The 16,595-nt window shown below is 49.6% G+C and overlaps 1 protein-coding gene across 9 annotated transcripts in view; it reads right to left on the bottom strand.

Moving 5' to 3' along the window:
- The window catches only part of PAQR5 (progestin and adipoQ receptor family member 5), a 122,288-nt gene that overhangs the window by 82,920 nt on the left and 22,773 nt on the right, over positions 1-16,595 (bottom strand). For 2 of the 9 annotated variants that reach the window (XM_042252108.2, XM_042252111.2), the window contains exon 1: positions 6,992-7,109. The exons of 2 other annotated variants lie outside the window; for them this stretch is intronic. Coding sequence is in view for 1 of the 7 variants with exons in the window: in XM_042252111.2 (XP_042108045.1) it covers positions 6,992-7,015 (24 nt within the window). In the remaining 6 variants the exon portion in view is untranslated. Of the gene's footprint in view, positions 1-2,313; positions 3,813-6,991; positions 7,110-16,595 lie in introns of those variants that run through there. 5 more of the 9 variants (XM_060418546.1, XM_060418542.1, XM_042252105.2 and 2 more) reach the window with 5 other exon arrangements.

The raw sequence follows: 16,595 nt of genomic DNA, 5'->3' as shown, positions 1-16,595 counted from the left end.
GTGCCTTTCCTGTTCTCAGAGCTCACACGGCCCCCATAAGCCTTGGAGACCCCACACACAGGTTCCTCACATACAGACAGTCCTCACTTCCAAAACGGGGCTGAAAGAGAACGGTGTCTTCCTGGTCCTGGGGGTAATCATTGGGAGGGTCTTCAGAGATCATCTAACTCCATGGTTCTCAATTAGAGATGATTCTGCTGCCAGGGGTCAATTGGCAACGTCTGGAGACATTTGTGTTTGTCAAGAAAGAAGCGAGAGGTGGTTACCGGCATCTAGAAGGTAGAGGCTGCTCTCAAAGCACGGGACAGCCTGGCAGCACAGAAGTATCCGGTCCATAGTGTCAACAGTCCCCGATCCCAGCCAAGCTGTCTCTTCTACAGATGAGGAAACGGGGGCCCAGGGAGGGACAGGGCCAAAACCATACTGTGAGTCAGATCGTGTCAGATTTGGAATCTCCAGGGCTCCCCACCAGCCACTCCAGCCTTCAGCTCCCAAGATTCCTGTGACTGACTCAAAGACTGGTGGCAAGCTGGCCAAGTAGAGGGACTCAGGACCCTGAGATCTAGACAATTCATGATGGCTGGGCTCGGTGCCTCTGGCAGGCTCCAGTGCATCACACCAGGGCCAGCCTGACCACAGGGCTCCCACATAACCAAAGAGGAAGAATGCCTTAAGGGGCTACAGTGCGCCCAGGCAAAATGCCCATGTGAGGCTTAGGTAAAATTTACTGCATAAGTCCTCACAGAGCTCTCTGGGGTGGTCCTGGCCTGGGGTCAAGGCAGGAAGAGGGAGCAACTCTGTAAGATAAACCCTGGGCAGAACGACAGGGCACAGTGGAAACCACGCCTGGGATCGCTGCTTTGGAGGAATGCTTTTTCCCTTGCTGCCGAAAATGACTGTATCTCTCACACCTGTGAGTGCCTCGATGCCGTTTCAGAATGACACGTAGAGTCCCTCTTGTCCTTTTACCCCAGAAGCCAATACTGTGCCTCCCACCACAGCCCAGACACCAGGGTGCAGGTCCACCCAACAGAACTGATGACGAAACCCCGTTATTCATCAAAGACTGACTCACATCATGTCACAACAGGGCAAACTTTCCCACCCACGGTTGCTGCAAGTCACCAGACTTATAGTGATGGTGGTGATAAAGAGGAGGCAAGGAACAGGAATGTCGGAGCTATGTCTCATGTCAGGGTCTCCCTTCTTCATAGGAAGAGAGCCCATGAAGAGTGGCTGAGGGACAGGAATGGGGGGAGGGGAACTACAGAGGCCTCGGAAAGAGGACTCACCATTACGGACTCATTTCTTCACAAAGAGTTATCATCGTTCCCTCTGCCTGCCCTGCTCCATTCCTCCCCGGTTTCCCCAACGTGCTAGTAAACTCCTACACATCCTTCAAGGCCCAACTTCTGAAGTCCCTCTCCCAACATCAATTCCAACTCCTAACTTGGCAAATCACAGTGCTAATGGGAGAAGACCTGGAGGTCAACAGCAGGGGAAACGCTGAAGTTCCCTATCGATCTAACATGGGGGCTTGCATAGGATCTGCTCCCCCTGTCTCCACGTGTGTGCACACCACCCTGGCCTCCAGGCTCTCTGTCCTGTCTGTGTGGCCTACGTGGCTGACTGCAGTAGCATGGTATGGAGGCTGAGGCTTCAGCGTCTGGAGCCAGACTAATCCTGCTACCCCTCTCCCTGCAACTGTCATCTGAGCCAAAGTTATATCTCCTTGCTGAAGCTCGGTTTCCTCATCTATAAAATGGAGATGATACAGTTTCAACCTCATGGTTGTTGTAAGGATTACCTAGGACAAGCACTTAGAACACTTAGAACTAGTTGGGTGTCTGGCACCCAACTAGCATTCAGCAAATGTTTATTACTAAAAATGCAGCCCTGCTTGTCCAAGCAGTTAGGAAAGGCAGGGTCTACATTTCCAGTGAGTGTGCAGAGGAGAGCCACCTCTAGGGACCTCATCTCCTGTTCCTGCAATAATCTCTCTGGGAGGGTTTCTTGCCATCCATGTCTTTTCCTCCAATAAACACCACATGGCCTCGAGTCTTCCCTTAGAACACAGACAAAGTCCTTTGCAGAAACAACAGTGGCTGGAAGAATGAGGTGGGGCATAGGACGTTTAAATTGCTCAGTGCTGGTGAATGTGTGTATGTATCTCCCATACTTTCTATCCCATAGAAAGTTCCAGCTTCCACGCTACCCACCCCCACCCACACACACCCAAGCTTCTCCAACCTGCTTGTCCCAACACAGCATCCCGGAAATTCAAGCCCTTGGCGCCTCCGGCAAACCACTCACTGGATTCCTAAGGGAGGCCTTGGAGCCAGGCACCCGGAGCAGAACGATGTCCTCACTCTTCCGGGCCCACATGTCTGGTTGCACCTTCTCAGACTGGTCTGTGAGCCTTCCCCAGCAGACCTGAAGCTTCATCTCTTTCCCCAGGGCCATCAGGGACTTGACTTTGGTCCTCTTGGGTTCTCTAGGGCCCTGGGGAATTTGAAAAGGTTGCCTGGAGAGGGCACTGCTTTCACCACTAACAGAGGCATAGCCCACCTCTGGAGAGCAGCAGTTTCTTTTGGGGATGGGGGCCTGATGGGGAGCGCTCCCCATCTGGCTCTCTCAAATCACTCTATATGGATGGTGATATATTTGGCTAGGAGCTCCCCTCTGAGTAACTGGAGGCAGTTGGCCTGAAGGTTCTTGCTGAGGCAGCTCCTAAGCACCCCTAGCAACCTGGTGCCTGGGACAGAGACCCAACTTAGAATTGACTCGAATCCAACCAAGAAAAGCTCCACCTCTGCCTTCAAGAGGTCACTCCTTGTCTGTCAACAGAGGAATGGATAAAGAAGATGTGGGGCATATACACGATGGAATATTACTCAGCCATAAAAAGGAACACAATTGTGCCGTTTGCAGAGATGTGGATGAACCTAGAGACAGCATACAGAGTGAAGTCAGGAAAATAAACCACATATTAATGCATATATAGAGAATTTAGGAAAATGGTATTAGACAATCTTATTTTGCAAAGCAGAAATAGAGACACAGATATAGAGAACAAATGTATGGGAGGAAGGGGGAGGCTGGGATGAATTGGGAGATTGAGATTGACATATATACACTGCTGCTGCTGTTGCTAAGTCGCTTCAGTCGTGTCCGACTCTGTGTGACCCCATAGACAGCAGCCCACCAGGCTCCTCTGTCCATGGGATTTTCCAGGCAAGAGTACTGGAGTGGGGTGCCATTTCCTTCTCCGGACATATACACACTACTATGTATAAAATGGGCTTCCCAGGTGGTGCTAGTGGTAGAGAACCTACCTGCCAATGCAGGAGACATGGGGATTCGATCCCTGGGTGGGAAAGACCTCCTGGACGAGAGCATGGCTTGCCTGGAGAATCCCATGGACAGAGGAGCCTCACAGGCTACAGTCCATGGGGTCACAAAAAGTCAAACACGACTGAAGTGACTTAGCACACACACAGGTATAAAATAGGTAAGTATTGAGAACTTACTGTGTAGTACAGGAAATTCTGCTCTGTGGTGACCTAAATGGGAAGGAAATCCAAAAAAGAGGGGATATATATAAAACTATAGCTGATTCACTTTGCTGTATGGCAGAAGTTAACACGACATTGTAAAGCAACTATACTCCAATAAAAAATTAAAAAGAAAAAGAGGTCACTCATCTCTGGGCCTCAGTCTCCCCAGCTGTACAATGACGAAGGGCGGCCTGGATGTGTCCATTTATTCAACATATATGAAATAAGCACCCACGGCACACAGGGCACTGCTCTCGCTCCTGGAAAGAGAGTAGTGAATAAAACAGCCTAAAAGCCCTGCCCTCACGGAACTGATAATCTAACAGGGAAGACAGCTGATGAACAAGATTTTTAGGTGAAATATACAGGATATCAAATCAGTCAATTCTAAAGGAAATCAACCCTGAACATTCATTGGAAGGACTGGTGCTGAAGTTCCAATACTTTGGCTACCTGATTCAAAGAGCTGACTCATTGGAAAAGACCCTGATGCTGGGAAAGATTGAGGGCAAGAGGAGAAGGGGGTGACAGAGGATGAGATGGCTGGATGGCAGCACTGACTCAATGGACATGAGTTTAGCAAACTCCGGGAGACAGTGAAGGACAGGGAAGCTTGGGGTGCTGCAGTTCATGAGGTCACAAAGAGTCGGACACGACTTAGCGAATAACAATGAACAACATATACAGGATATTAGACGGTAATAAGTGCTGTGGAAAGGAAAGCACAGAAGAGGTGTAAGACTGTGAAATCTAAGGCTTATTCCAGCTGAGAAATTCTGGGTCTGAGGCTCTTACTGCAGTGGGTTCTCATTAAGAGCCCGGAATGGCAGTAGGAAGCCGGCAGGGCCTATGAGTGTAGGAACCACTGGTGTGTGCGTGTGTGAAGGGTGGGGGTGGGGGTGGAGGCCAAATGCGGGGCCTTGAATCCCAGCTATGCTCTCAGTGGCCTTCTCCAAGGAGCAGAACTGGCCAGCTCTGGGTATTCTGGTCTGTTCTCAGGCCAAAGCAGACACCACGTCTGCTAAGGAATCCAAGGTTATAGGGTTCCTGGCGGAGCTTCACATGTCTTCAGGGCACTGCCATAGGAAGTCTGCTATACCCTGCCTTTCCACTCAATGCTAGCCTTAGATCTCAGACCCCTCCTGTCCCTCCTAGACTCTCCCCTGTGTTGTAGAGTATCCCTTCTCCTTACATGGCTGGAGAGGGGTGATTTTTCACCAATTTGTAGTCATTTCTCTTTCCTCTAGAGATTATTTTTGATAAGTACTTCATGTGAACCTACTGTGTGCTCATTATGAGGAGTGCTCTTAGAGAGACATCAAGATGAGTGATCACTTCCCGGAAGGAATTTACAGTCCACCTGCGGAGGTCAGGCTAACAAACATGTGAGGAAATACCTCTGCTTTGCAGCTCACAGAGCCATTTGAACTACATACTCTTGCATGAAACCATGCAGAGTCTATTGTTCCCATTTTACAGATGAAGAAATTGAGTCCTCTTCCCTAAATACATGGTTTCCCCATGGAATGGTAAGGAGAGGAAGAAGGGAATGAAGACTAGCATTTCCAAATAAGATTTCCTGGAGAAATGGGTAAGATTTGGTATAGAGGGGCCAAAGTCCCTCTGCCTCCGACCTAGAGCAAGGCCATGTTGGACATGTATCCCACCACCTGCTACTTTTCCTAGCCTAAACAGAAGTGGATGGAGGGTAAAGTGAAAGCCCAGCTGTCTGGAAAGACAGATGGGATTATGGACATGCTCACTGGTTTAAAAAAAAACAAGTTGGGTAAAGATTTCAAGGGCCTTCAGGAATGGCACTGGACACCTTTCTGGTCTGACTTATCAGAATGCCCTTTCTGTTTCACAAGGGCAAAGATCCATCAGCTGGAAAAGAGTCTTTGCTATTTCAGGTTAATTCATTCCATCCTTGTGGGGCACCTTCAGGTATTATGGCTGTGTGTGTATGCTAAGTCACTTTAGTCGTGTCTGACTCTTTGTGACCCCATGGACTGTAGCCTGCCAGACTCCTCTGTTCATGGGATTCTTCAGGCAAGAATACGTGGGTTGCCATGCCCTCCTCCAGGGGATCTTCCCGAACCAGGGATCCAACCCGCTTTCTTAAGTCTCCTGCACTGGCAGGTGGGTTCTTTACCACTAGCGCCACCCCAGCTATAGCTGTGAGCAAAACAGGTCTCTGCCTCCTGCAGACCTTGTAGCTTAACAAGGAGCTTGCTCTCTCTTGGAAGAGCTTCTCAACCGGATTTTATTTCTTCTTGGAGGTGTGCTTCTCTGGGCCTACCCCTTTCAGGGGAAGAACCTCAAGGGAGGGAGGGAAGAAATGAACCCTTGCTGATCAGGGGCCCAGCAAAATGAAGAACTAACAATCTGACTGTGGTTTGTGGCCCAAGTCCACCACTTTTCTCCAGCAAATTACTTAACCTCTTGGAGCCTCCGTTTTTGCTCGTCTGACGATGGAAAAAGACCTATGTCCTCACTGGTTAATGGGGCCGGGGTGGTGGTGGTGCATGAATTCAGGGAAGCGCCCACGTGAGTGCTGTTAGCTCCTCTCTGATCCTCTGACCGCCTGCACCTGTCTCTCTGCCTCGGCAGAGTTAGGACCATCTTTCACCCTCTTCCTCACACACAGCTGAGCGCTCCTCGAAGCCTAAGCAAGAGGAAGCCCATTCTGTTCCAATCGTCGAGGGTTATAGAGCTCGCTCTAATCCCTGCCTCTGCCCACCCTCTATCCCTCTGCCTACCCTCTCTCCTTAGTGATCATCTTGAGGAGCGGGGGAAGGGAGAGGGGAGCGGGGGGAGGGGGGCCGTGGAGGATGCCCAGCAGGGCTGTGGCCTGAGGGAGGCAAGATAGAAGCCTGGAACTCCTCGTGGCTGGGCACCCAGTTATTCAGGGCCCTGACGGTGACCCCCACCCCACCCTAACAGGGCAGAGGGCTGCCCCCTCACCCGCACCGGCTCTGGCTCAGCCGAGTCTCCTATCATACATCTTGGCCGGGGGAGGCGGGAAGCACAAACGTAAACATCCCTTAAGAAATCGCCAACTCTGCCGTTCCCATCTAAGGATATATATTTTTCTTAAGGAATCGAGGGACAAGGGGGAGGGACTCAAACGCTCAGAAGAGCGAGAGACGGGAAAAGCTAGAAAGCAAACTTCACTCGGATCTTAGCAGGGACCCTGTGACAGGGTAGCGGCCGTCCCACCTTCGCATCGGATCCTGGGCGGAGGAGTGGGGGCAAAAGAGGCTGCATTTCACGGCCGCCTGGTGCAGGGCCGTCCCGGAGTAAACTTTCCAAGAGCCGCCCGGGGAGCCGCCGCCGGGCTCCAGGGAGCTCGAGGGGGCGGCGGCCGAAGCGGGGTGCGCGTGGACGGGGAGGCGGAAGGACGCGCGTCGTGGGGCAGTCCTGCCCTCGGTTACCTGGGCTCCGAGGGTCCCGGGCATCCGGCAGAAAGGGCGCAGGGACGCAGCACTCGCAGGAGGAGACCTGGAGTCCTCGCGGCCGCGCGTGCCGCTGGACCGCCGGCTCGCTGCACCTGGCTGGGCTGTCGGCGCGCCTCCCCGCGGGCCCCGCCCACCCCGCCCGCGCGGGGCCGGGCCGGGCGGGCGGGGGCGGAGCCGAGGCGGGGCACCGCTGGCATCTCCGGGCCTGCACCTAGGAGCGAGCCACCCACGCCGGACTCCGTGACCTCCCAGGGGTCGCCCCGCCACTCGCCAGCCTGAGGTGCGAGCCAAGCTCGGCACCCAAGTGGAGTCGGAGGTGTCCATGGACCCCATCTCCCCTGCAGCTTCCACGCCCACCTCCACTTCTAGGAACAGTGGCCTGAGAGCCCGGAGGCCTCCTGGAGGGCAGAGCCACTGAGCCTGCCCTTCAGAAGAATGCATGGGGTGGAGCACAGGGAAAAAACAACTGGGCATCCGCAGCCCCACCCCACCAATGTCCTCTCCCCCGTGGGAGGGTTTCTTGGCGTTTGCAGCCCCTGTGGTCAGTTCCACCCAGCTGTCTTAGGAGTGCCCGAGCGAGAGGGGGGTTGCCACCCTCACCCTTTCCCCAGGCCCCCATTTCTCAGGTCTGGGAGGTGTTCGACCTGGACCTCTGCCACTCAGTGGACACAGTGAGAGGAGTCAAAGGGACACATGCTGCTGCTGCTGCTGCTAAGTCGCTTCAGTCGTGTCCGACTCTGTGCGACCCCATAGAGGGCAGCCCACCAGGCTCCGCTGTCCCTGGGATTCTCCAGGCAAGGACACTGGAGTGGGTTGCCATTTCCTTCTCCAAAAGGGACACATAGGGCAGAGAAAAAACAACACACACACGCACACCACCCACCCCATGACCACCTTCACCACCCAGACTCCCTGGCTACTCCCAGGTTGCAGCCACTTCCGGCCTCAGCCCTCCTCCTCCCAGAGGAACTCTGAACTCCCAGACTAATGAGGAGGAGCATCCCACCTGTGACCCCAGGCTCTCTGAGCTCCTTCTGCTCCCTTCCTTGCCATGTTTGCTAAGTGTGCAAGCAGCGGCAAGAGCACTGGACCTGGAGTCCAGAGACCTGGGCTCTAGCCTCCTTAGAGTTCTGTAACCCGGGGCAAATTGCCGTCCTTTCTGAGTCTCAGTTTACGGTGAGTGGGTTGCAGTTGATGGTCTCTGCCTTTGTTGTGCTTCATCTCTCAGTTGTGTCCGACTCTTTGCGACCCCGTGGACTGTAGCCCACCAGGCTCCTCTGTCCATGGGGATTCTCCAGGCAAGAATACTGGAGTGGGTTGCCATGCCCTCTTCCAGGGGATCTTCCCAACACAGGGATCGTTCAAGTCTCTGGTACTGCAGGCGGATTCTTCACCATCTGAGCCACCAGGGAAGCCCAAGAATACTGGCGTGGGTAGCCTATTCCTTCTCCAGGGGAACTTCCTGACCCAGGAATGGAACTGAGGTCTCCAGCAGGTGGATACTTTACCAGCTGAGCTACCCGGGAAGCCCAAGGCCCACTTTATGGATCCTCAACCACACTATTGATCATCTGGCTTATTAGGTTTTCCTATGGCTACATACCTTGTAAGAGGGTGGGTGGGTGGGTGGGTGTGTACTAATTTGGCCTCTCAGACTTAAGTTCTTGAAGGGAAAGTGATGTGACTGTACAACCAGGCAGGCAGTCATCCTGTACAAACCAGAGCTTGACAAAGAGCCAGTCCTAGCTTTTGTTGAATTCAGAGTGGCCTCGAACAGGTCCCTTGTAAACAATCCTGGCTTTGCCTTACAAAGGGACCAGATGAGATATGAAGTTCTTTGAAGGGGGAAGGCAAACGGTGTGTGCTGTTTTGTTTGGATGGCCATGGCAGTGACGGGCTTCACAGACAGAATGGGTTATGAGGCCTTTGAAGCCTAGAGCTGGCCTCATCCCCACCCTGTAGATACTGCGGCAGGCACAGGCACCCACCCCACCCCGCAGTCATACACAGACAGCAGGAAGGGTGAACAGAGATGCAGTGACCCACCAGACTCCAGTCACTGCAGGCCTCTGGTCTGCAGCTTGGGAAACTAAAGAGGGAAGATGAATAATAAGAGTTTACGAAGGTAAAGAGACATGGTCAGTGCTTTACTGATTAATCAATCAGAATGTCTTGGCAGAACAGCTGGGCAGCAAGTGCCACAAATTCCCACCTCTGCTCTTAGGGAGATTAAGGTCTAGCTGAATGATTAAACGGGAGCCCTTTGGAGAAGGATGTGGAGGAATGAGAGGCTCCTGGGGATGGTGAGACTCTGGGAGAGCGGAGCAGGGGGAGAGGGGCTAGAAGGCTTAGATTTAGACCACATGAAGAACTTAGGAAATATTGGGTTCAACTCCCCTGTTTCATAAGTGAGGAAGTGGAGGCCCAGAGAGGGGAAGTGACCTGCCCAATGTCACACAGCAATGAGTTAGCAGAGCTGGAACTTGAACCAGGACCTCAGGACTCTGCACTGGGTTTGGGCCTCCCAAGGAAATGGGAAGCCTGGGAAGGATAGGGACATGCACTAGTGCCTGGGACAAGCATTCTAGGCAGGAAGAGAAGATGCACCCAGTTGCAGAGGTGGGGACAAGCAGAGAGAAGGGGCTGGAAAGCCTGGCTGACACCTGGAGACCTTGGAGGATTTTGAGGGCACATCTGTTGGGCTATGTGAGCCATGGGGTGTTCCTGGAGATACACAGGCCCCCATTTACCCAGTGAGGCAGCAGGAAGGCATGAGGAATCATGGAAAGAGCACAAGCAGGGAATTCCCTGGAAGTTCAAGGGTTAAGACTGCTTTCAGCAACCAGTAGGGAAAGGTCCCACAAGCCATGTGGCTTGACCCCCCACCTCCCCAACAAAAAAAAAAAAAAAAGAGAGAGAGAGAGAAAAAGAGCACCAGGAGCCAAGTGGCCCTGAGCGGTTGCTCTCCTCTCGGACTCTTGTTTTTTTATCCACAGAGCCAGGATCATAACCTCTTTCCTTTCCAAGTATTGTGGTGACCACAAGTACATTTGGAAGTGGTCTGTAACCTGCAGAATGTAGCCTGAACATGATGTTTTGGGCTTTTTTGTTTCTTTTCAAGTGCCTCCATTTGTGGAATTGCCCATGTTGGATTTGGCTCAGTATGTCTCTCTGTGGCAACAGGTGGATAAAAGGGAGACCAGAAAGAAAGGAGAGAACAGTCATAAATGTCACTTCTCTTTCAGACGCCTTGTAAACCATAACTCAAATCACCCTTTTTGGGAACCTAGCCCCGCCCCATCCATATGACCTGGAGTCTCGCTTCTCTCCCTTTGTCCCTCCCTGGCACCTGCACTTTTAGGGTGCACGTATAGGAAATTACTTTTCCCAACCAGATGCCTATTTCTCTAGCTCCTCCCGGATGGGCCCAGACCATCCTCTTCATTCAAAAGGCTGTCCAGTGGCTGAAGGGTGCAAAAGAGGTCATTTGTAGTGACAGGGATGGGTCTAGACTCATACAGAGTGAAGTAAGTCAGAAAGAGAAAAACAAATATCATATATTAATGCATACATATCAGTCAGTATGGAATCTAGAAAAATGGTACAGATGAGCCTATTTGTAGGGCAAGAATAGAGATGCCAATGTAGAAAATGGACCTGTGGACATAGCAGGGGAAGGAGAGGGGCGGGTGACATATATATAGTACCACACATAAAATAGAGAGCTGGTGGGAAGCTGCTGTATAGAACAGGGAGCTCAGCTTGGTGCTCTCTTGTGAGTGACATAGATGGGTGGGATTGGCAGGGGCGGGAGGGAGATCCAAATGGGAGGGGATATATGTATACATATAGCTGATTCATGTTGTTGTACAGTAGAAATGGACACAATATTGTAAAGCAATTATATTCCACTTAAAAATAAATAAAACCATTTAAAAAAAAACCAGTGCAAAAGAAACTCTCCCCTCCACTTAATAGCAGTACTCAGGGCCCTTGTGTGTTCTCAGCTCTCTTGCACGCAACCCTAACTTAACCCATTAGAGCCCTCCCCCTTCTTATGAGGGCAGGGCTTCCAGCTCTGCTTTGAGAGAACTGAGGCTGGGAGAGGTGCCAGGACTCACCCAGCGTGGGGATCTGTAACAGCTCCTCCCCCACCAGAGCCACCCTGCTGACAAGGCCCTTTTCCAGCCATCATCTCATCAGGGCTGGAAACACTCGCCTCCTTTTACAGAGGCAGAAATGGCCACTCAGGGAGAGCGTGTGGTTGATGGGAACTTCTAAAAGAGCTTTCCTTTCAGTCACTGTGTTCACACAAGTGGGCAGCCCCAGTATGAGTTTCCTGGGGCTGCTGCAACAAACAACCACAAAAAAACACAAGCTTATTTCCCCACAGCCCTGGAGGCTGGAAGCCCTGAATTCAGGTGTCAGCAGAACCACGCTTCCTCTGAAGCTTCCATGGGAGGCTGTGTCCACGTCCCTGCCAGCTTCTGGTGGCTCTTGGAGTTCCTGGCGTGGCGGCATCGCTCCAGCCTCTGCCTGCATCTTCCCATGGCCCTCTCCTCCGTCTCTGTGTCCTCTCCTCCTTGTGTAAGGACACCAGCCATTGCATTCAGGATGACCTCATCTTGCTGCTGCTGCTAAATTGCTTCAGTAATTTCCTATGCTGCTGCTAGTCGCTTCAGTTGTGTCTGACTCTGTGCGACCCCATAGACGGAAGCCCACCGGGATCCCCCATCCCTGGGATTCTCCAGGCAAGAACACTGGAGTGAGGTGCCATTTCCTTCTCCAATGCATGAAAGTGAAAAGTGAAAGTGACGTGGCTCAGTCCTGTCTGACTCTTAGTGACCCCATGGACTGGAGCCTACCAGGCTCCTCCGTCCCTGGGATTTTCCAGGCAAGAGTACTGGAATGGGATGCCATTGCCTTCTCCAGACCTCATCTTGAGAGATCCCTAATTACATATACAAAGACCCCTTTCCAAATAAAGTCACAGTCACAGTGACTGGAGGTTAGGGTGTGGACTTATCTTTTTAGGGGACACAATTCAACCCACTTGAATTGTCTTTCCTCCCACTGCTGGCACCTGGTGGCCCCTTGAGATCAGTCTCTTTTCCTTCTTCCTTCAATTTCTCCTTCATCTCACCCCCTCCTACAGCATCTTCTCTGGTCTGGTCATGTTACAAGGAGAAAAGGGACTTGCTGGGAGTATGCAGTTGGGGGGCTCACTTCCTTTTCACTTCCTCCCCACTACCTCTTAGTCTGACTGCAGTGTTTCAACAGCACCCTCTGAGCTGCTTCCTCTAACACCTTTTCATCATGGGGGACATGTGCTTACCCAACCCTGTGCCCCAGCTCCTCTTCTGATACCCGGGAGCTGACAGCCCATTGCCAGGAAGCAACGAAACTTGGCATTCTGAGCAGAGAGCACTGACTCCCAGGCAGACCCCCCTGGGATGGGCGGCACCATCTCTCTGCAGGTGTAGTTCCTGTCTTCAGAGCAGGATTGAGGAGAGTGGAACATGAAAGGCTGAACCATGAAGAGTATGTGTGAAGCAGGTAAGATGCTGAGAGGGAAGGGGACCCACCTTGTCTGGGACTCACCTTGGTCAAGGCTAGGTCAGAGAGCCTCCCTAGGGAGAGATATGTTGTTGTTCAGTCACTCAGTCACGTCCAACTTATTGTAACCCCATGGACTGCAGCATGTCAGGCTTCCCTGTCCATCACCATCTCCAAGAGTTTGCTCAAACTCATGTCCACTGAGTCAGTGATGCCATCCAACCATCTCATCCTCTGCCATCTACTTCTCCTCCTGACCTCAATCTTTCCCAGCATCAGGGTCTTTTCCAGTGAGTCAGTTCTTTGCATCAGGTGACCAAAGTATTGGAGCTGCAGCTTTAGCATCAGTCCTTCCAGTGAATATTCAGGGTTGATTTCCTTTAGGACTGACTACTTTGATCTCTTTACAGTCCAAGAGACTCTCAAACATCTTCTCCAACACCACAGTTTGAAAGCATCAATTCTTTGGTGCTTAGCCTTCTTTACGGTCCAACTCTAAATCCATACACGACTACTGGAAAAACCATAGCTTTGACTAGATGGGCCTTCATTGGCAAAGTTATGTCTCTGCTTTTTAATACGCTGTCTAGGTTTGTCATAGCTATTCTTTCAAAGAGCAAGTGTCTTTTAATTTCATGATTGCAGTCACTATCTTCAGTGGTTTTGGAGTCCAAGAAAATAAATTCTGTCACTGCTTCCATTGTTTCCTGTTGAATTTTAAGCCAGCTTTGTCACTCTCCTCTTTCACCTTTATCAAGAGGCTCTTTAGTTCTTTGCGTTCTGCCATAAGGGTGGTGTTATCTGCATATCTGAGGTTATCGATATTTCTCCCAGCAATCTTGATTCGACTTCTGCTTCATCAAGTCTGGCATTTCACACCATGTGCTCTGCATAGATGTTAAATAAGCAGGGTGACAATATACAGCCTTGATGTATTCTTTTCCCAATTCTGTAACAGTCTGTTGTTCCATGTTTGGTTCTTATTGTTGCTTCTTGACCTGCATACAGGTTTCTCAGGAGGCAAGTAAGTTGGTCTGGGATTCCCATCTCTTTGAATTTTCCAGTTTTTGTGATCCACACAGTTACAGGCTTTAGTGTGGTCAATGAAACAGAAGGAAATGTTGGTCTGGAATTCTCTTGCCTTTTCTGTATTCCAACGGACGTTAGCAATTTGATCTCTGGTTCTTCTGCCTTTTGTAAATCCAGCTTGTAGATCTGAAAGTTCTTGGTTCATATACTGTTGAAGCCTAGCTTGAAGGATTTTGAGTATTACCTTGCTAGCATGTGAGTGCAATCGTGTGGTAGTTTGAACATTTTTTGGCATTGCCCTTCTTTGGGATTGGAATGAAAACTGATGAATCTGTTATCCCGAGGACCTGAAGGAAGCCACAGGCCCGCCCTGTGCCAGGTGGGCTCCTCATGAGGATGGTCTACATCAAGATCCAGAGAATCCAGAAAGGCCTTCAAGATCATTTGACCCAAGTAAAGATGCTCAGATTGAAACAGAGATGTTGTGAGAGGGTTCAGCAGACTCGTGGTGCCCAGAAGCTGCCTCTGCTTTGGATACCAGCTTCCCAGGCCCAGGCAGTATCTTTACAGTAGCTGAAGCCCTCAATTATTCTACACATGGGGCTAGAGGGAGCCCCCTGCTTGCTAGGGAAGAGCTAGAGAACTGGTCTTCAAGCTTTGTTAGCAAAGAAGTGCACTGTTTTTGTTGAGTGGGGCTTTATTTGGGGTGACCTGGGGGTGGGCAGTCAGAGATTATGAAAAGGGTTTAGCCCACCCTCCCCCTGAAGGCACCAAGTTACCCCTGTTCCCCACCTATCCTCAGAGGTTCTCTGTAACTGCATCCAAAAATGCCCTAATAAGGAAATATAACACATGGTCCAGTGGTTCTGAACCCTGGCCAGACAGAGATGAATAATATACTAGAAGGAATCAATAGCAGAACAACTGAGGCAGAAGCACAGATAAATAACCTGGAGGACAGGATGCAGAAAAAAGAATGGAGAGAGAAAAAAAAGACAGCCTAAGAGACCTCTGGGACAACACTAAACACACGGACATTTGCACTAGAGGGGTTCCAGAAAGAGAAGAGAGAGAAAACGGACCTGAGAAAATATTTGAAGAGGTAATAGCTAAAAAGTTCTCTAACGTGGGAAAGGAAATAGTCAAGTCCAGGAAGCACAGAGAGTCCTAGGCAGGATAAACCCAAAGAGGAACATAGTAAGTGACTCATAGTAATCCAAGTGACAGAAATTAAAGGCAAAGATAAAAGATTAAAACCAACAAGGGAAAAATGACAAATAATATACAAGGGAACTCCCATCAGGGTATCAGCTGATTTCTCAACAGAAACTCCATAAACCAGAAGGGAATGGCACGATACATTTTAAATGATGAAAGGGAAGAACCCACAACCAAGAATACTCTACCCAGAGAGACTCTTATTCAGATTTGATGGAAAAATCAAAATCAAAGCTTTCCAGGCAAGCAAAAGTTAAGAGGATTCAGCATCACCAAACCAGCTCCACACCAAATGCTAAAGGAACTTCTCTAGGTAGGAAACACAAGAGAAGGAAAAGATCTACAGAAAATAAACCCACAATAATAAAAAAAATGGTAATAGGATCATACATATCAATGAAAGGTGAAAGTTTAAGTCACTCAGTAGTGTCTAATTCTTTGCAACCTCATGGACTGCAGCCCACCAGGCTCCTCTGTCCATGGAATTCTCCAGGCCAGAATACTGGAGCGGGTTGCCATGCCCTCCTCCAGGGGATCTTCCCAACCTAGGCATCGAACCCAGGTCTCCCACATTGCAGACGGTTTCTTCCGCCTGAGCCACCAGGGAAGCCCATACATGTCAATAATTACCTTAAATGTAAATGGATTAAATGCACCAACCAAAAGACATAGACTGGCTGGGCAGGTGAAACGTGTGCATTTATGCACTTCCACTTACCACATCATTCTGCTTGACCCTCCAAATTGTATGTAATTATTTTATATTGTTACATTAATCCTAGTCCCATTATGGCTTACAATTATAATTATCTTTATTTTTTGGTCTGGTTATTGATTGTAAATCTGACAAACATTTTTTACAATTGTGATTATGTAATTATTACTCACTTAATACCACTGTATCAGGAATGGTCAGCAGAAAAGTAATAGAATTCTATATCACCAAAACTACCATTTAATAAACAAACAAACCTGTAATCATTTTTAAAAATCCAGAGGTATATCAGAATTATCTTGGAATTTTTTTGAAAAATACAAATGTCTAGGTATTGCTTTTTCTTCTCCAAAGCTCCAGATATGTTTCTAATGAGCTGCTGCTGCTGCTGCTAAGTCGCTTCAGTCATGTCCGACTCTGTGCGACCCCATAGATGGAAGCCCACCAGGCTCCCCCATCCCTGGGATTCTCCAGGCAAGAACAGTGGCGTGGGTTGCCATTTCCTTCTCCAATGCATGAAAGTGAAAAGTGAAAGTGAAGTCGCTCAGTCGTGCCCGACTCTTAGCGACCCCATGGACTGCAGCCTACCAGGCTCCTCCATCCATGGGATTTTCCAGGCAAGAGTACTGGAGTGGGGTGCCACTGCCTTCTCCAGCCATGTTTAAAAACAACTGGACAATATGATGATTTCTTACTTTCAACTAGTTTGTTTCACTTTTTCTTTTTCATATCCAGTGCTCCCATTTTATTTAGTTTATGTTTTCCAATTTCTCCATCTCTTTTCTTTTTGATGTTCTTTCTCAAGCCTTTATCAAGCATAGTAGAAAAGATTTTGTATACATATACATAGATAGTATGTATAATATATATATTTTAGAAACATGAATTTTTGCCTAATGAAAAAATTTATGACATTTTGATTCCACATGTTTGACTTCGTATGAATAGAATGCTAGATTTCTAATTTTAAAAAATAGATATGCAATAAGCAACAAAAGTTTACTGTATAGCACAGGGAACAATAGTCAATATATTGTAATAAGCTATAATGGAAAATAATGT

This window comes from Ovis aries, chromosome 7, assembly GCF_016772045.2.
Source record: "Ovis aries strain OAR_USU_Benz2616 breed Rambouillet chromosome 7, ARS-UI_Ramb_v3.0, whole genome shotgun sequence".
In the NCBI taxonomy this organism is placed as follows: domain Eukaryota; kingdom Metazoa; phylum Chordata; class Mammalia; order Artiodactyla; family Bovidae; genus Ovis; species Ovis aries.
This window is presented reverse-complemented; position numbering and strand designations above follow the sequence as displayed.